Source organism: Seriola aureovittata, chromosome 21, assembly GCF_021018895.1.
Source record: "Seriola aureovittata isolate HTS-2021-v1 ecotype China chromosome 21, ASM2101889v1, whole genome shotgun sequence".
Taxonomy (NCBI): Eukaryota; Metazoa; Chordata; class Actinopteri; order Carangiformes; family Carangidae; genus Seriola; species Seriola aureovittata.
The window spans coordinates 6,095,974-6,114,497 of NC_079384.1; the positions used below are offsets into that span (position 1 = coordinate 6,095,974).

The window sequence follows — 18,524 nt, forward strand, 5'->3', positions numbered from 1 at the left end:
CTTTTATTGCTTTCTGTTTTATGGAGAACCATAGACCTGAAAATAAAAAGGTGGAAAAGAGAGATAACCATAAAAAATAAATTCTTAGAATAAAAACGTGGAATAAATAGATCCCTTACTTAAGTATTAATACTTACCTCCACTCTAACTGAAAGTAAATTTACGCCAGTATAGAGCTTGAGTATTTTCATTTTATGCCACATTAAACTTTAAGCTTTAATACATTTCTAAAAGAATTGCTATAATTTTTTACTCCACAGAATTTATTTAACAGCTGTAATAGCTACATGACATATTTTACATAAAAAGGAAGATGAGCTCACGAAATTCAACACTATTAAAAGGTTAAACCAGCGGTTCCCAATATTTCTAATTTAAAAAGGTGTTTGAGGTCCTATAAGGGAAAGTGCACAATGTTCCACAAAAAGCAAACAGTGAGAAAATAGTCCATAAAATCAAAATCTTATTTTTTTAAACTTTTTCTCTACTCAACATCAGTAATAATCTCAGATTAAGTATTTTTATATTGTATTGGTACTATTACAAAACAATCTGAGTAATTCTTCCATTACTGATTGAGACCTATCACTTTATTAATGCTAATGCAGCACTTGTACTTTCACATGAATATTGCCTAAGTCTAATTTTTTCAGATACATGGCAGTCTCCTTTGGTTTTCATGTTACAAATGTACAATTATGTATATATTGGCTTGTAAAGAGACAAGTCAAACAGTGTGATGCTGTGTACTGAAAGCAAATAATTTGAGTTCATCTCTTACAATTCTTGTAGAGATTTTGCTATCACATTGTAAGTGGCCTGAGGCACATGGCCACAACCCAACAATTACTTTCTGTTTTATTTGGTTGCAATGACACAAATGTCTCAATTACAAATGACTTTGGACACCTGATACTGTTAAAGTTTTACTATTTAATATGAAATGAATATAACATGAAAGATTACACAAACAAAAAAACAGGTTTACATACAAAATGATTTTATTATGAATCCAGTGATGCATAGCAAACCAATACACTGAAGTGGACACAATGTCCTAAAAAATAAAAAAAAAAACATCTATATTTCCTTTCCATGCATAATATCTGTTTTTTAACCAAACAGAAAATTGGATTACTTTCAAACTGGAATTCATCTCCCCCTTCCTTCAGGAGACTTGATCACAACAGTGCAACAAAGCTCACACGAGCAGTCTCTCAATAGCCAGTTGAACAGACTGAATCTGTGGCTTGAGCTGAGACCCCTCCTTAATGGTGACCGAGGTAGCAATGACGGGGCGCGACACCCCACAGGCCCGGCCCAGGGCCTGCTTGGAGCGGACAAACACGTACGGGACGTTCTTGTCCTCGCAGAGCAGTGGCAGGTGGAGGATGATCTCCAGTGGTTCAGCATCAGCAGCCATCACAATGAACTCAGCGATGCCTCTGTTCAAGGTTTTAGTGGCTGGAGAAGTAGAGTAACAGAAGTATAAAAGAGATGAGAAATGATTCTGAAATACAAAACCACAGATTCTATGTGATTCCTGAACACAGATACACACACCTCTGACAATCAGTAGAAATCATTGAGGATATTAAAGGTTTTACTGACATAGTAGGTTGATGCACTGCATTAAATAGAAGTGAAAATCATCATATTGGGGCCAATTTAACATTTTTATTCTTAATGTGTTCGAAAATAGAGACATTTTCTATATTTAACAAACAAACAAACATTACACAAATGCAACCTTTGATCACAATCAACTGATGTATTAAGAAATATTTGGACCAATGGTGTAGGGCTACAACTACCTGGCATTATGGATTATTCTGCCAGATATTTTTCCTTTAAAACATCACAAAGTAGTGCAAAATGCCCATCACAACTTCCCATTGCCCAAGGTCAAGTCTTATTCTTGATTTATCCAACCATCTCTTCAAAAACAAATGGCTACACAGCATAGCAGATATTCTGCATTTGTGTCTGAAAAATGAGAAATAATCAGTTATCAAGTTAGCATATAGTTGGCAATTATTTGCCTTGTACTTGCAGCTGTGATGATATAATTTATTTGTGTGTGTGAAATCACTTTTCCTGGTCTGGGTCTTTTAAATCCTTCCAAGAAAACCTGCTCTATTTACCTGAGGGGACACCACGTTTTTACAGACTTTTGTGAACAGTGGCGGATTATCGTATCAAATTCCGAGCTTGTTGGTTAACCACCTGAATAGTTGTTACTTTAGTCAGTTTCCTCACCTTCATTAGCTCCCTTCCTCAGCTGCTTGTAGTTAGAGGCTTGCTGCACCAGGTCCAAGATAGTTTTGGTCAGCGTGGCGTCGGCCAGCGGGTAGGCCTTTGGGTTCACTTGAGCTTCAGTCTGACCATGATACATAAAACAAAAATAACACCGCATTAACCTCAAGAAAGCATTTTTTTTAAATGAACAAATACGATGCTGTTACTTTGAGTTTCAGGTTAGTTTGCTTTGTGCAGCCTAGTTTCTTCAGTTTGCTAATAGTTAGCTAGCCTGTTAGCTTGTTCGTTCATTAAGAACTCAACACTCACCATTCTGAGTTGTTTATCTGGTATTCTGACCCTCTCGGCGAAATGCTTCACGGAGGAGTATTTCCTTCACCTGGGTTTGAAAGGGCAACAAGACACGAGGTATTGTTTTATAAGTAATATTCAGTAGCTATACGAACTCTCCGAACTGAATTACATGCAGACAGTTGCAAGTCCAAACGTTTACCACACGTGTGCGGGGACGCACATGCGCACTAGTGATACAAGCCGAAAACGACAGGAAATACTTTTTTTCTGATGTGATAAAAAACAGATTTACTATCAGAAAGTTTAAGTTGAGTTACTTAACTGGTAATGCAGTAAGTCTATGAGTAAATATTGATTGTTTGATTAACTATAGCATAAAAAATATAAAAACGGAATACCAGCACTTCCGGTTCCCTAGTCCCGAGGTCTATGGATTTTTGAATGGGCTGTGGTTAACACAAACTGAAGACATCACATTTACATTTTTTTTAAAAACGTCCATCCTTTATTTAACTTTGCATGTGTCTTTGTAATATACAAACAATTAGACATACCTGTTCATTAAACAAAAAAAAGGACAATTTTTCCATCAAAACACAGTAAGAAAACATGATACATACACATACACATATACATAAGTCTGATAACAAACACAGAATTATATGTAAATGAGAGCTTTATTGGAAATTCGGCTGTATTAAAATGCTGTATATTTGAGCACAGAGTGGGAGAGAAGCAAACAGATAAGGGGCTGAAATCGGTTTTTGACCTAGTCTTGTTAATGATTGTACAAACAGATTTGAAGACCATTATTCAATTCTTAGCTACATTTACATTGGTGTACTGTGTGTCTGTCTATACATATATATATATATATATATATATATATATATATATATATATTTGTGTGTGTGTGTGTGTGATTTATACTTTTTTATTTTATTTTATTTTTTTTTTTTTAAACCTCCGTGTCAGCAGAGGGCGCGCTCTCATTGGTTCCGCGGTACTTTTGCAAGAAAGGAACACGCAGTGCATTCTGGGTAGGGCACTTTGAAGCCGGCCATATTGCTTCATCGTCCTGACTGAAGGAGAGAGGGGAGATGAAGGGGATTCGGGGAATAAGTCGGTTGTCGGTAAGGACTCAGAAATCCTATCCTGTGTGTTTGTGTGTCGGGACGGTTGTAGACGCAGCGAAAGTCCTTTTCAGTCTGTGGGATTGTGGGACGGTGTAAATATTCAGGGTCGTGTCTGGACAAGCTGCGACAAAGAGCAGAGGAGGAGGCGGCCAGCTGAAGTCTGACATAACTGACAAGTGTTTAACTGGCAATAAACCGATTTATAACGGTATCATTGATGGTCCAGACGTAATTTTGTGAACTAACATTAAAACCAATTCACTAAACCTTTGGCCTGCTGAACAAGCCACTCAACAAGTGAGAGCTTGTTATATCTTGTTTGTGTAGACTTGATTTAACGTCATCCTTTCCATTTCCCTTTACACATTACTATTTAACTTTAACATTGCGTAGCAGTTAATATTTGGTTTTCATTATACAACTAATCTAACCGTAAAGTCAATAAAGATAATATCATGGTGGAAGAAAATATAATCTCAGCTCAACACCCAATAGCATTTTTTTTTTTTTTAGCATTTTGACACCAAATCTTTGTGGTATATTTATTTATTTGATGTTCATCTGTATAACAATTTTATTGGTTCTTAAATATTAGTATAGATCTGAAAAGAAGATTTAACTTAATTTGCATTTGCTGAAAAAGGCCCTAGACAAGAGGTGATTACATAACTTTTAAAAACCACAAGGTCCATGTGGTACCTGTTCAGGAGCTTTTGGGTTTGTCATATGATCTTCATCATCAGATGGTGTTTGCTTAGTTGTTGTGGAAATACACTGTAGATGTTCAAATTTCGATTTCCAAGTACTTAAAGGACGTCTCATCATGGGAAAACTCCATTTGCTTATGAATAACAAAAATTTTTCGTCATGTCCAGAGGATCTTGCGCCACCGATCCCATCATTTCATAATCTTTCATGTGTCTAAACACTTTTCTTGTCACACTGCCCTTTCACCAGTCAGGAAGAAACACCTTAGTTGTAATGTCCCGCCTTCCCATGTTCTCTGTTTTCCCAGACGAGGCTTTACGCAGCTCAGGCTGCCCGTAAGGTGGAGTTCAGTGGTGCCGCCGAGCACGTTAAGTTTCAGCCGCAGGATGTGCAGGTCAGTGGTAGTTGACTTGTCTTTCTTTTCCACAGAGACGGTTCTATGCGGCTGCCAGAACAGGCCAGTCCCTTGCCCAGCCCCTGGCTGGCTCCTACCAGGATGTACATGTATGTTTGGGAATGATGAGGGTCACTGTGCTGGGGTCCTGTGTGGGGTTGGCTTGGTCCAGACAATGTGGTTTGGAATCTGCGAATGAAACTGAGTTTGTTATAGAAAACACATTTTGGTTATGCTCTATGGAGTAACTATTTGTCTCTTCCCATATTATGCTGAGTATAAAATGTCAAATCTTTTGAATGTCGAAATGATGTTAGAAAATATATTGAGGTTTATTCTGAATTGTACCTATAGTTTTGGTTGGCATGTTTTACTTTAATATCTGTCTGAACTTGATGGAAATGATGAACCTCTGTTCAGGTGACCAAACTGCCCAGTGGACTGGTGATCGCCTCACTTGAGAACTATTCCCCAGCCTCCAAGATCGGGGTGTTCATCAAGGCTGGTTGTCGTTATGAGACCCCTGACAACCAGGGGGTCACCCACCTCCTCCGACTGGCCTCCAACCTGGTATGATCCTTCAATACAGCCAGTTCTCCTGTGTCTTCACACTGTATATCTAGAGCATGAGTATTGGCTTCTGTCTCAGCCTGGTGCTGATGTGCATTTTTGTGTTTTCCTAGACAACCAAAGGAGCTTCATCTTTCAAGATATGCCGTGGTGTTGAAGCTGTGGGAGGCAGCCTGAGGTCAGTAACCAAGAAAGATGTGTCATAGCAAAAACCACTGTACACAAGTCTCTGCATTCTTATCAGCATGTTTGTGTTTCTCTGCAGTGTGACTTCATCCAGAGAGAACATGATCTACACTGTTGACTGCTTGAGAGATGACATGTAAGTCTCTGAATAACACTAATGTTGTTTTTATATTACAAGCACATCAGTTATAAACTAACATGGACTTGAAAAAAATGTCCCATACTTGTAGTACAGGCTGAGGACATGTTTTGAGTATCAGTACTCATCCCTTGTAGAGTGGAAGGCTGTAAAACATCTGTAATTAACTTCTTCACAAAGAACGGTAGCTGGGGTCCTCTTGAATTGTACAGGCATATTTTGGTGAAACAGTGACGGCTTAGCGCACACTGTCCTTACAAATGTTCAGTTCAGTTCAGGACAAGTGGATGATTCTGCAGAAATGGTTTGAGTGTCTGTGGATGTAGTGCTGGATAATGGCACAGTCACTTCATATCACTAACATGTTTTTTTTTCACTCTTTGTAATTGTTCTGCAGTGACACGGTGATGGAGTATTTGATCAACGTGACGACAGCCCCTGAGTTCCGGCCATGGGAGGTGTCAGACCTTACACCCAGAGTGAAGATGGACAGAGCTCAGGCTGCTCACAGCACTCAGATAGGTAGGGCCTTTATTTCCCTTGCAATGCACACACAGACTATTAATTTGACCTGCAAGAATCTGACTTTGGACATCACCCCAAATACTGCTTTAGATCTATATGTCCACATCGGTTGATTATAGTACTGCTTACCTTTTATTCCCACCTAACATAATAATATTTCAATTTATGATCATGCCTCTTCTCTCCTTTTCCAGCTTTGGTCGAAGCCCTGCATGGAGCAGCCTACAAGAACGCCCTCTCTAACTCTCTGTACTGCCCCGAGCACATGGTTGAAAACATCCGGTCTGAACATGTGAGTACTTTCCCAGTATTTATTCCATTAAGGCTGATGGTGTTAACTTCCATTCAATCCCTTTTTCTAATGTTTGCATTTTCCTCCAGCTGCACCAGTTTGTCCAGAACAATTTCACAAGCGCAAGAATGGCTCTTGTGGGGCTTGGTAAGGAAATATTTAATGGAAATGGACATTAAAGGAACATACTCTGTATTAAAGATCATTAAGTTTATGGCATTCATCTTTCCTCCAGGTATTGACCACGCTGTGCTGAAGCAAGTAGGAGAGCAATTCCTCAACATCCGCAGTGGAGCAGGCACCACAGGGGCCAAGGCTCAGTATCGTGGAGGTGAGCTGAATAGGCGTTGTTAAAAAAAAAAGTGCAAGTTGGTTTTAACACTTGAACTGAAGAAAATGAAACTCTGTGTTCCTCCCTGACTCGTCTCTTCCTGCCCCTCTCCAGGTGAGAGCCGTGTGTCCAGCACCAGCAGTCTGGTGCACTCAGCGGTGGTGAGCCAGTCAGCAGCAGCGGGCAGCAGCGAGGCTCTGGCCTTCGGTGTGCTGCAGCAAGTACTGGGAGCTGGTCCACATGTCAAGAGGGGATCAAACGTCTCCAACAAACTGGTCCAGGGTGTTGCCAAGGCAACCGCTGACCCCTTTGATGTGAGTGGTTGTCAGTTTGTAAATCAATCTTGTGAAACAGTTTGCACACTAGGGCTTGGCCTGGCTCATTATGACAGGAGAGTGTGTGCATGATTGTCATGAAAACTCTGCAGCCATTCTACAAATGTGTTTATCATAATTGCAACAGCACCTGTTAAACTTTTTTGTTTCCCATCCATTTTATGAACAGGTCAGTGCTTTCAATACTAGCTACTCTGACTCTGGTCTGTTTGGGGTCTACACCATTTCCCAGGCTGCAGCTGCTGGTGATGTGAGTATCCAACAGTCATGACAGGAGCTTGTTCATCACCACAAACTGCAGTAAAATGTCTTGACGTGACCTCTGTCCTCTGTGCAGGTGATTAAGGCTGCTCTTGCCCAGGTGAAGGCTGTTGCTGATGGTGGAGTCACAGCTGCTGACCTGACTCGGGCCAAGTAAGACATGCAGACGGACTGCTCTCTAACATACAGTCTAGATGACCAACACACTGAACAAATTTCTATTTGAGTTGACACTAACACTAACAAAATGGGTTTAACAGTAAAAAAAAATAAAATAAAATGTGGGTCCTTTTCTCTCCCACTTTATTTACACCCATGTTAAATGTTTCCCTCTCCTAGTTTGCACCATTGTGGCTTATGGTGGGTTTGTCTTTGTTTACTGTTCAGGGCCCAGCTGAGGGGACAGTTCCTGATGTCTCTGGAGACCTCAGAGGGTTTTCTGGAGGCACTGGGCACTCAGGCTCTGACTGACGGAACCTACATCTCCCCTGAGGAAATCTCCAACAACATTGACAATGTCTCCTTGAGCGATGTTGCCAACGTAAGACATTTGGTTCTTGTCAGTTCTTGGTTATTTTATGATGCTAAAAGGGAATGTAGTTATTTGTTACTGATTTAGATTAATCAGTTAATAATATGTGTTGATTTATTTTGTTCTTGTAATATAACGATAGATGTGATTTCTGGTTAATAATGGTGTGCTATCTTTATGTTTTTTATTTCCAGGCTGCCAAGAAATTCATGTCTGGGAAGAAGACTATGGCATCCAGCGGCAACCTCATAAAAACACCCTTCGTGGATGAGATCTAAAGCCCCCCTCGCCACGTAGTACTCTTATCTAACTGATGACAAAGCAAATTTTGTCCCCTTCTACATTTTGACAAAAAACAGAAATAAAGCAGATTTCATCATCACCACATTTTGCAGTGTTGTTCTGAGAGATATAATGTCATAACACCACTGGTTATTTATAGGTGTTATAACAGAATATTCTTCAGTGATGCTGCTCTGGTGCATCACAATGTTCATCTGTCCACATTAACTGTATAGCTCATGTAAAATATGAATAAATTCTATCTACCTTATGGAGTTGTATGTGTTTAACTGTTGTGTCTTCGTGTAATAAAATATATCAGTTTTAGCTTGTTGGTTCATTTACAACCTTGGAATCAAGCAGCTGACAGAACAGTCTCCATTCAAGGTCCACTTACTCGCTTGTTCTGGAACTTTCAACCAAAATATGAATAAATAGGAATGAACTCTCAAGGCAACATGGATGGGAAGTCCAAGAAATGTTCAAAATTGTATACATCTAAAGCTCCATTGAATCTGAGAAAACTCAAATGAGAATTGTAATACAATTGAAAGCTCCACAGATGGCAAGTAAGTGGACTTTTGAGTTTTAGCTCTTTCATAAAGGTGCCACTTTATAGATCTTGACTGTGTGATTGCTCACAGCAACACACTTAAATGATCACCACTTGCATGATTTACGCTGATACCAAAGGTGGCAGGAGCGTCGGCTATTTACGGATTTTCTCGCGAGAGTTGCCTACTACAGACATGGAGACGCGAGCTGACTGGATTTTAGTTTCCATTAGTGAGAGAGGACAGCATCGTCTGGCAGAGAACACAGCTGTTGTGTCTTTACACGGGCTTTAAATCGGTAAAACGGGTGGAGAGTTGAAGCTCTGATGTGAGTCTAGGTGGCGTTTTCCATCTGCGAGCGTCCAGCGGATCGGGAGCTCCGTGTGGACTCAGAAAATTAGTCGACTGCCTGCATGGACATATTTTCACAGCTGGAGAATTGAGCAGCGATTAAAGCTCTTTTGTGAATTCTCCACTCATCTCTTTTTTTCTTCTTTTTTTTTTTAAACCAAATATCACCGGAATGCTGTGGAGCATCCGGGGGTAGACGATCCATGAACCCGGGCAGCGATCCTCACCTCCCGGGCTGGAGAAGAACCAGCAGCTCGGTTCAAGATCGGCTGTTTGAGGTTCAATAATAGTGAATATTCCGAGGGGAAATCCCTGCCTGTTTCATCGTGTGGGATTCAACAGGATGTGGGGACAAACAGTGGATCAGACCGACCCCATCACCATCATCGCAGCAACTGTGGCCGGGATGACGGGACATGAGGTGAGGGTTTAAGTTACTGACGTCTAAATGTCCCGGCTCCCGTCACAGAAAGGTGAGATCGAGGCGCATAAACACTCAGACCTCCACCTGTGTCCACCGACATGGATAAACTCACCGTGATATCAGGATGCCTCTTCCTCGCTGCGGACATCTTCGCCATCGCCAGCATCGCCAACCCGGACTGGATCAACACTGGAGAATCAGCCGGTAGGTTGTTGTTGGTCGCTTTGGTCCAGCACTTGTTTATGGGGAGTGACGGGAACACACTGGGGGTAAAGGAAGACTCAATCTGAAATCTTATATCAAACAAATATCATTGTTTAGACCTTGATTTTTTTTTTTTTTTTTTTTGCAATTTGACATTTCAAAAGTTTCATAATCGCATTTTGTGAAAACCATCAACACAGATTCACGTGGCAGTGATTGTCCAACTTTTTGGTTTGTGACCCTTTTTAAAATGAATCGTTTTTATCACAGGTTTTGTGTTGTCAGAGATTATGAGGAGTGATTTTTCATTCTGGGATTTTTCTTAATGAGGGTGAAAGTATTTCACAAGAAAATGTAACAAAGATTTAACACATTTCCCCAACTTGTTTCTTGAATTCAGCTCCAGCAAAGGTCAAGCTAATGTAACCAAAGCCCCAAGGTTTAGAAAAGGAAAGAAGTAACTAGTTTTGTTGCACAAGTCATTCTCTTCTCTGTGGCATTTTAATTTAATGTGTTCAAATGTCCAGAGGTACAAAAGATCTGGGCTGATGGTGGCAGGTATTTGATTGCAGGGTTTCAGAAGGACTTTCCATACAACTGTGCTGAAATGAACCTTAGTCTTCACGACTGCGTAATAAGTAATATACAGTATGTATTTGACATCTAATCATCCCATTACCTGGAAAACAGAGAAGCTTTTACAAAATCAGATTTCTGTATCTTAAACAGCTGCGTGGTCACAAGAAGAACCAGTAAACTGAATAAACAGCCCTGGACCTGTTGTGAGCTGCTCAGTACGTCAACTCACTTTAAAGGCCCCAAAGACTCAATTTCTCAGTCACCTTCTTACTGATTGAAAAAATACCAGAGTCTTCTATGAAAAACTTTTTCTTTTTTTTTTACAAAAGTTGAACAGTTTTGGTTATTTTACACTAGATTTATATTTTTATTTGTGTCTTTGAAATGAGCGAGACTCAGAAGCCAAAAGGTGATGTCAAGTATTTTATGCACCAATCTGAATTCAGCAACGCTTCAATCATGATATTGTTATACTCATGGACAATTAGAAAAAATTATCAGAAGCAATGTAGCTGAACACACCGTGGTACCTACATTACCCACAATTCAACTTGACCACTGACAACTTGGTCAAAAGACAAAAGGCTTTATACAACGTTTTGCCACAAATACAGTATTACTGCCAAACCCTTGTAAACAGACTTTGATGTGTAAAATAGGTGGAGTTTCCCTTTAACGCTTAACAAATAACAACTGAGGTTAATTTTCTGAACTTTACATTGAATTATCTGAAGTTTAGTAAGGAATATTTAATAACATAGAATTACCCAAGACTTGAAATGATGTTTTCAGTGGCATTTAAATACATTTATTATGCACCATTTGGAAATGATCGTGTCTGAATGGATAATCCTGATTTACAGCTGCTGGTGATTGAATGAACATTGTTTTATAAATATGTGTCATCAGCTGTGGTTGTAGATGAAACTAAATGATTGGTTATTACCAATATGATCATATTACAGCCAGTAATTATCATTAGTGGGAAGCCAAATTTCATTGATTGTACAGTCAGTCCTAGAATTATAGTGTTGAATACAGGTGTTGACCAAATCCCACAATCTTCTGCAGACAGCCCACCTCCCTGGTTTTTGCATCTGAATCTTACTCTGCTGAGATTCAGATGCAAAGTCCAAAGCTAAACATTGACTAAAACTGATGCAACGGACAAACAGTACCACTACAGTATATGCACAGCTGCCACCTACATACTAATGCTACAGTGGTCACAGATAAGCACGTAGCAGGCGTACTGAGTGATTATAACAGGATTTAATTTGTTGTGAAAAACACTGGCTGCAGCTGCAAGTCGAGCACATAACAAGCCGTTTTTTGTGGCATAATTAAATCAGTATCCACGCACCAATTTTTTTTTTTAATCTCAGTTGTCATAGAACCAAAAATGGACTAAAGTTCAGAACAGCTCACACTCTGAGAGTTTTATTCCTCATAGTAAATAATGGTGTGAAATTACTGTACTTACTGTACTAAAAGCCTGTTGTTCCTGTTTAATTAGCCGGATAGTCATCACCCCAGGGCAGGAAGTGTTGTTGGGGAATGAAGATGTGTGACTTTTAATTAGGCCTCCTGGGAGAGAAATGCTTTCCACCTTGAGAATTCAGACTCTGCAGGCTCAGTCGTGACGTATTTTATTTTGGCTGTGATTGCTTAGTTTATATGTAGAATAAATTTCACCCAAACTGTGTCTCTGCACGGAGCCTGAGTCAGATAAATCTCTTCAGTCGGCTGTCTAGGTTTTTTTAAACTCCTATATATTACTTTTTATAATATTCATCCACACATCGCTGTTGATTGGTATTGTTTTCATAGTTTTAAGTTTAATTTCTGAACTATTCAGAGCCCATTTCCAGAGTCTTATGGCAGACGGGTTTCCTGTTTTCTTCTTTCTCATGTTTACTTGTGGGTAGTTTGTGACCAGGCCATAACAACTAGCTAAAACGAAAAGGTCACCTTTTGGTTTTGGTCCCTGGGCTGGATAAATCTGGTAGAGATGGGAGAGACCAGGACTTCTCAGTCCATTAAAGCACTGAACCATAAATTGATTTAGTGCAGCTGCCCAGTGGCCAGCAGATCAGACTCTGGATGATTGTGTGAATGTGTTCCTAACTCACTCAGGATGAATAAAGATTTAAAAATATATAGTATTGTGAATTAAAATGTTGATTTTGCCTTTTATCCCATTTTAACAAACAATCCACTTATAAGAAATAAATCCATTTCCTAACACCTCTGTTAAATCACAGCAGGACTGTCGGGACTCTCAGGGTCTGTCTTACGGGAGACATGTCATATCAAATATTACTACTTATTTTAAGTTTTATCATTTCACCAGCTCTTTCCCAAATGCCCCGTCCATTAATAAACTCTTAGACTGAGTTCTTTCCATACAGTATCCCACACCACCACAGGAAACTGTCCCTGTATAACAGCAATAATACCTGAAGTACAACTAGACAAACATATACAGTTGTTCTGGCGCCTGTTAAATGAAGTAGTGTAGATTTTCTAAAACAACAAGTAAAATATAATACCAGGTTTTTCTTAGTCATTTTTTATTCTATTAAAATGCATTATACTGATGATCTTTTATAATTCATTAGGACCTCATTTAATTTTACTTTACATTTCACTTTTTCTTCTGCTGCTTCTTCTTGTGCTGTCATCGCTCTTAGTAAGTCTTCGTAATCATTGCTCTCTGAATAATTTTTTTATTAGAAACAAAATTCAGTTTCCATAATGGCATGAAGCAAAAACACATTTCAGTTGTTGACTTGCTTGGAGTCCAATATGCAGGGAAATGATTGCACTACTCACATTGTCCCCCGCCCTGTGGTATGAAAGGATGTGTTGAGAGGGAACAGGATATCCTGTGTATAGGGGGTCAGTCTGCAGGAGGATGTGGTTTAGGCCTGATGTTCCCATTAGTCTGGTCTTGATAACAACACCCAGCACTATCCATGATCCACGGTCAGGAACGGGAGCTTTTCCATGAAAACATTAAACATTTAAAGGCTAATTTTATTTCCATGGCATGTCAGATACAAGAGGAGAAATATGTCGGAGATGGTGAGGAATGTTTTTAGGATTTTCTTCGGACCCAGAGTCTGTATTCATCACTGAAGGTCTGAAATGATGAATTACTTTTAATAATTTTAAATTTTACAAGCAGCTTAGTTGACTGGTGGAATGAGCAGGAATAAAACCTAGAGATGTATTTTTGTCAGGTCCAATATTGTTCTCCTATGTCTTTTTACGCATGTTATAGTAAAATACTGAACAGTTAAATGTAGATTGAGGTTTTAATTCAAAAGCAGCTTCTTTTTTTAATTTAATTTAATTTTCCTCCTGATTATAAGATGTTTCAGAGCTTCCCTGTGTTTCTCCTGCACTCTTTGTGATATCAGTTACTTATTTAATTTTTTGCCATCATGTCAATTATGTTTTACACTCACTGGGTTTAAATTGCTCTGTTTAAATCCATAAAATGCATAAAGTTCCTCTTTCTTCTGTGTCTGCTTGTGAGGCGCTAACTGCTCACTGGAGATAATTGCGGGAAAGAAAGAAAAAGGAGGGAGACAAAAGAATAAATGAAAGTGTGGGAGGATTTCATTTAGCTTTTCTTTCCTTTGCAGTCAGTCTGGATGCAGAGTTGAGCAGACGCTGTCTCTGTTGGGCTTCAAGTGTGTGTGTGTGTGTGTGTGTGTGTGTGTGTGTTATACATAGCTCTCCTACCTAATATCACAGCACCCACCTGGCTTTGGGACATAGGAGGCCATCAGATGACTTCATTTCTGTCTCAGTCTTCCAGTTTCTCTCTCTGTGATGCTTCAGTGGTTCATACAAGAACCCTGAACCTGATTGACGTCATATGAGAATCCCGGGGGGGGGGGGCTCTGCTGCCTTTGGGATGCTGCCCATCAGCCTGTTTCCATGTCAACAGGTTCCTCTGCCCCCGGTCACTGTGGGGAAGCAGAGAGACTCCTGGGAGGTCATCATGTCTTACAGCTAGAGTCATCACATGGACAAATTATGTCATATGCTGCTGTGAATTACAGTTTGTTATATGAAGCATGCAGCTACAGGTATGCTATAAGATGCTTTTCATACTTTAATGTGCAGTAGACTGTAGCGTATTATTATGAGCCACTCTGTAATTTATCACTGGCTAAAATACCATCTGGAATGATGTGTTAGTTACTGTGGAGCCGGGCTAATGTCTCGTCTTTTACAACCTGTGAAATAATAAATTCAAAGCTCCTGAAAACTTGATTTTAAACCCCGAGTAACACATTAAAGACTAAAGACTTAATAAGCAACAATGAAACTTAAAGTTCAGAAAAATCCTCTGACTTTATTTATTAGGAGTCAAGAACTCAATCTAATCTGCTACATCAGGTCTGTGTGGGTGTGGTTTGATCATAGCCCTGGCAACAGATTATCAGACTTTGATTGGTGCACAAAGTGTGTGACATCAGGTTTTTCCAACCCACTTCAAACTAATACGAAAGGCACATACAAAAACAAAAATACAGAAATCTCATGAGTAATATAATAATAATTAAAAAAAAAAAGTTTATAGTTATTAATACACAGGTAAAACATGTTTTTGAATGTTGCCTTTCTGTCTTCAGATTATTGTTAGTGCAGCTTTAAACATTATTTTAAGATTCCAGGACATCTGTTGTTGTTGTTGTTGTTGTTGTTGTGACTTTTACATTTAAGACTAGGGTGCTTATTCAGACGCGAGACCAACATGCTAAATTGTCATAATGTGTAATGAAGTGCATGCCTGAAAGGAGCTATGAAGTTTTTTGTACAGGGGAAAACTCTAGTTTTTACTGCAACTGCACCAGTTGGGTACTTGTCCCAAATGATTCACATATCTGCTCTCTTTCAAGTCGGCTACCACAGGAATGTCAGCTGAGGCAGGCAGCGATCTGTTGAAAGCGGTATTGCTATAATCCAACAGGGATTCATGAGTAGCTCCAGTGGACAGGCCTCTGACAAGGTAACCATTGTGCTCAGGCTCAGATAAGCAGGCGCAAAGGAAACCGAGATTTCAGAGGACCCGTTTCTCTCAGTCTGCAGAACAGAGTCTGATCCTGACAATGAAGTGTTGTCATGTTTCTGCCGGTGCTCAGCCAGAATCATTAGGTCCTATATAACACTGGTTAACCAATATATTCTGTATTTTCCTTACACTTCGTGCGAGCTTGGTTTTCTTTACAATATGTGAACACAATTTATTTTTTGTTGATGCCACTCGGCTGTGATTAACTGTTCTCTAACTATCGGTCTCCTCCCAGGCTCTCTGACTGTGGGTCTGGTCCGGCAGTGCCAGACCATCCACGGTCGAGACCGGATCTGCATCCCACCACAGCTGCCCCCAGAGTGGATCACCACGCTCCTCTTCATCATACTGGGCATCATCTCCCTCACCGTCACCTGCGGTCTACTGGTGATGTCACACTGGCGCCGCGAGGCCACCCGATACGCCCGGTGGATCGCTTTCACAGGGAGTAGGTGTTCACCGTCACCTTTCATCCTCTGTCATTATAACCAGCGGTCTCCATGATGCATTCACACACATGCAGGAAATGTTTATTGACAAGCAGGATCGGATTCACAAGTTTCAATCGAGCAATATCACACGAGAGGGAGTGATGTGCTGAATATCAGCACGGCTGTGATTAGGTCATAGGTACGAGCAACATCACTCCCTCTCGTGTGATCTCGCTTTTACACAACAGTTCTACGAGCGCCATATTAGTTAAATAAGCAACAGACAGATTATGATTTGTTTGTTAATTTCAATTTGGCAACACCAACACAAATAGTTCCGCAACTGGACTGGTACTAGACTGTTGCTAAGCAGCACATACACTTTCCTGACCCGCACAGTGCACACTAGCTAGCTACTTTATCTACACGTTACCTCATGTGTGAGCTGAAGTATCCAGGCCTCTTCCCATGATCCTCTTCTGACGACCATACGTCATTTAATTCAAATGTTATTTCTGGAAATATTTTCATCTTTGCAAAGTTTGTTGCAATCTAAGATAGATAACGACCGTTAATGTAACGCTGATTAACGGTTGATAGAACACCCGTGAAGCGGAGTGATACATGGAGTTAAAAGTCCCAGCGCTCATGGAATTCCTCTCGTCCAATCAAATTACTTGGTCGGAACTAACTGTTGTATAAATTTGAATATATAATAAATATAAATATAAATGCACCTCAATGTCCAGCAGTATCCGTCCACACTAAATATGGACATTTCTCTTTTCACAAATGACACTCAAGGATCGACGACAAGCTTAAGAGCAATAGCAGTCTTTTAAAGATCAAATTTTCTGCATTAGAAGACATTTTTAGCTGTAAAGCACCACACCAAGGACAGAAAATAACAGCATCTTGAAGCAAAACTGCCCATTATTGTTTATAAAATGCCTGTGAAAGTGAGAAGCAGCTTAAAAATCTCTTGTGAAAGAAACAGCTCACCCCAGGATTCTGCATTTCTTTTCCTGGAGGCTTTTAGTCAGGTAGTTATGAACATCTTGACAAAGTGACTGCAGAGGAGCCATAATTGATGGGGTGGTTTCTATTTTTAGGGAAAGGAGACAAAATTGCTCTGTATTAGAGAGGAGAGAGAAAGTAGGAGCTGGGCCTCACACAGCCCCAATACTCGGAAGAATATGAAGCTCGTTCGCTTTGGTTATTTCACCATTCATGCAGTACTTTTGTGACCACCCCCTGGTTGGCAGTAGCTGCCCTAGAGAGTATGTTAATGCTCTTTCTCTCTCCTGTTTCTCCTCCCTCACAGTGGTCCTGTTCTGTATGGCGGCTCTCATATTCCCAATCGGCTTCTACATCAGCGAGGTCGGTGGTCAGCCATATAAGCTGCCCAACAACACCGTGGTGGGCTCCTCCTACGTGCTCTTCGTTCTGTCCATATTCTTCACCATCGTGGGTCTGCTGTTTGCAGGGAAGGTGTGCTTACCTGGCTGACATAACCCCCCTCCTCTTTTGTTTTTTTTGTTTGTTTTTGTACCTTTGGAGAAACACCACCACTGGAGACAAATTTCATTAGAACGGACTTCTCCGCGGCAGTGCAGGAAGTATCGCTGAAGTACAACAAAACTGAGAGGCACCTGACTGTGTTTTTCCTCTTGGATGAATCGGCGCGATGCTTGTAACTGGAGCTGGAATAGGTGCGACCCAGAGAAAGAGCAGGCGCAGAGAGCTCATCTTCATCCGTCCTGAACAATAAGCGAGAAGTGGTGAACAGTCAGGGGAATATTAAAAAACTACCTGATGAGAACGGATTAAAACATCAGGACTTTTAAGGGAGCTCTGTGGTATTATCCGTCATCTTAAGAATCAATGATGGGTGATGAATAAGCCCTGCTCTTCTCATCCCACCCACTGAGGTGTGCATATTGAGATGAGACTGATTAGTCAGGCCTGACACTGGCCAAAGTGCCAAATATCAGCCAGTCACCTCCATTATGATGGAGGTTTCTCCCTGACCACAGCTACATGGAACAATCTGTAGTATATACGAGGATGTTTCATTTGGTTGGCACAATTTATTTATTTGTTTAATTGTTCAGTTACGTCTTTTGTAAAGGTATCTTTTAATATGAGGCCTAAAGTTTCCCTGCCTGTTTGGTGGATCACCTTGCCTTAAAGATCTGTTAACCTTAAAACAATATTGTTGAGGTTGTCATGGGATCAAATATAAAATTCTGGACACGTGGAACTAGAATATAAAATGGGTTGTCACAACGACTGGTGCTGCATCATTCTGAAACTTGTCGACTGAAGCTTCAGCAGTTAGGATCAGAGGTGAGCACCAGAGAAAGACTGACATCAGCAGGTCTCTGTTACAGCTTTGCTATTTTTAGTGATGTAGTGAATGTATTATTCACCTTTTTTGAGCGTTTCCTGTTGTTTAAACACTGTATCAAGAAATGACTGAATCTATGACTAGTTTGTTTTCTACAGTCGGGACGTTGATGCCCACTTCAAAAGAACAGTCAGCCAGTCTGTGCCATTTTCTAGAAGCACTGTGATGTTCGTGAATGAGCATGGAAGATCTCATCTCATTAAAAATGATGCATTAAAACACTGATTGTCTCACC

At 40.2% G+C, this 18,524-nt stretch overlaps 3 protein-coding genes and 1 long non-coding RNA gene across 7 annotated transcripts; 2 read left to right on the forward strand and 2 right to left on the reverse strand.

Moving 5' to 3' along the window:
- Nucleotides 1-913: 913 nt before the first annotated feature.
- Nucleotides 914-2,771, reverse strand: snu13b (SNU13 homolog, small nuclear ribonucleoprotein b (U4/U6.U5)). Its single transcript, XM_056365336.1, has 3 exons — nt 2,569-2,771; nt 2,260-2,380; nt 914-1,464 (listed from the first exon to the last, which is right to left on the reverse strand). Exons 1-3 carry the CDS (start codon nt 2,569-2,571, stop codon nt 1,202-1,204), a joined length of 387 nt encoding a protein of 128 aa, XP_056221311.1. The 5' UTR covers nt 2,572-2,771; the 3' UTR covers nt 914-1,201.
- Nucleotides 2,772-3,553: 782 nt separating this feature from the next.
- LOC130161916 (cytochrome b-c1 complex subunit 2, mitochondrial) lies at nt 3,554-8,515 on the forward strand. 2 transcript variants are annotated; one of them, XM_056365310.1, is made up of 14 exons: nt 3,554-3,686; nt 4,705-4,791; nt 5,212-5,361; nt 5,475-5,539; nt 5,627-5,683; nt 6,084-6,208; nt 6,406-6,503; nt 6,593-6,650; nt 6,739-6,834; nt 6,949-7,148; nt 7,339-7,419; nt 7,507-7,583; nt 7,818-7,971; nt 8,157-8,515. In XM_056365310.1, the coding sequence occupies exons 1-14, from the start codon at nt 3,654-3,656 to the stop codon at nt 8,238-8,240; spliced, it is 1,365 nt and encodes a 454-aa protein (XP_056221285.1). In that variant the 5' UTR covers nt 3,554-3,653; the 3' UTR covers nt 8,241-8,515. The 2 variants fall into 2 exon arrangements, with proteins under 2 accessions (XP_056221285.1, XP_056221286.1); XM_056365311.1 differs by lacking the exon at nt 4,705-4,791 and adding an exon at nt 4,827-4,901 and having other exon boundaries at nt 3,588-3,686.
- Nucleotides 8,516-8,965: 450 nt separating this feature from the next.
- LOC130161930 (uncharacterized protein C16orf52 homolog A-like) lies at nt 8,966-18,510 on the forward strand. Of its 3 annotated transcripts, none has more exons than XM_056365331.1 (3): nt 8,966-9,777; nt 15,684-15,896; nt 17,204-18,510. In XM_056365331.1, exons 1-3 carry the CDS (start codon nt 9,672-9,674, stop codon nt 17,386-17,388), a joined length of 504 nt encoding a protein of 167 aa, XP_056221306.1. In that variant the 5' UTR covers nt 8,966-9,671; the 3' UTR covers nt 17,389-18,510. The 3 variants fall into 3 exon arrangements, with proteins under 3 accessions (XP_056221306.1, XP_056221305.1, XP_056221307.1); XM_056365330.1 differs by lacking the exon at nt 8,966-9,777 and adding an exon at nt 13,330-13,443; XM_056365332.1 differs by lacking the exon at nt 8,966-9,777 and adding an exon at nt 13,357-13,499.
- Nucleotides 13,234-17,190, reverse strand: LOC130161941 (uncharacterized). Its single transcript, XR_008826206.1, has 3 exons — nt 16,313-17,190; nt 14,129-14,336; nt 13,234-13,358 (listed from the first exon to the last, which is right to left on the reverse strand). It is a non-coding gene; the product is annotated as an uncharacterized LOC130161941 (long non-coding RNA).
- Nucleotides 18,511-18,524: the final 14 nt, after the last annotated feature.

Coding starts and splice junctions, on each gene's coding strand:
- snu13b (XM_056365336.1), bottom strand. Junction 1,465..2,259: donor GAGGAAGGGAGCTAATGAAG/GTGAGGAAACTG, acceptor CTACTTCTCCAG/CCACTAAAACCTTGAACAGA.
- LOC130161916 (XM_056365310.1), top strand. CDS start 3,654: ATGAAGGGGATTCGGGGAATAAGTCGGTTGTCG. Junction 5,684..6,083: donor GACTGCTTGAGAGATGACAT/GTAAGTCTCTGA, acceptor ATTGTTCTGCAG/TGACACGGTGATGGAGTATT. Junction 7,584..7,817: donor GCTGACCTGACTCGGGCCAA/GTAAGACATGCA, acceptor TTTACTGTTCAG/GGCCCAGCTGAGGGGACAGT.
- LOC130161930 (XM_056365330.1), top strand. CDS start 13,335: ATGATCCACGGTCAGGAACGGGAGCTTTTCCATGAAAACATTAAACAT. Junction 13,444..15,683: donor GGAGAAATATGTCGGAGATG/GTGAGGAATGTT, acceptor GTCTCCTCCCAG/GCTCTCTGACTGTGGGTCTG. Junction 15,897..17,203: donor GTGGATCGCTTTCACAGGGA/GTAGGTGTTCAC, acceptor CCTCCCTCACAG/TGGTCCTGTTCTGTATGGCG.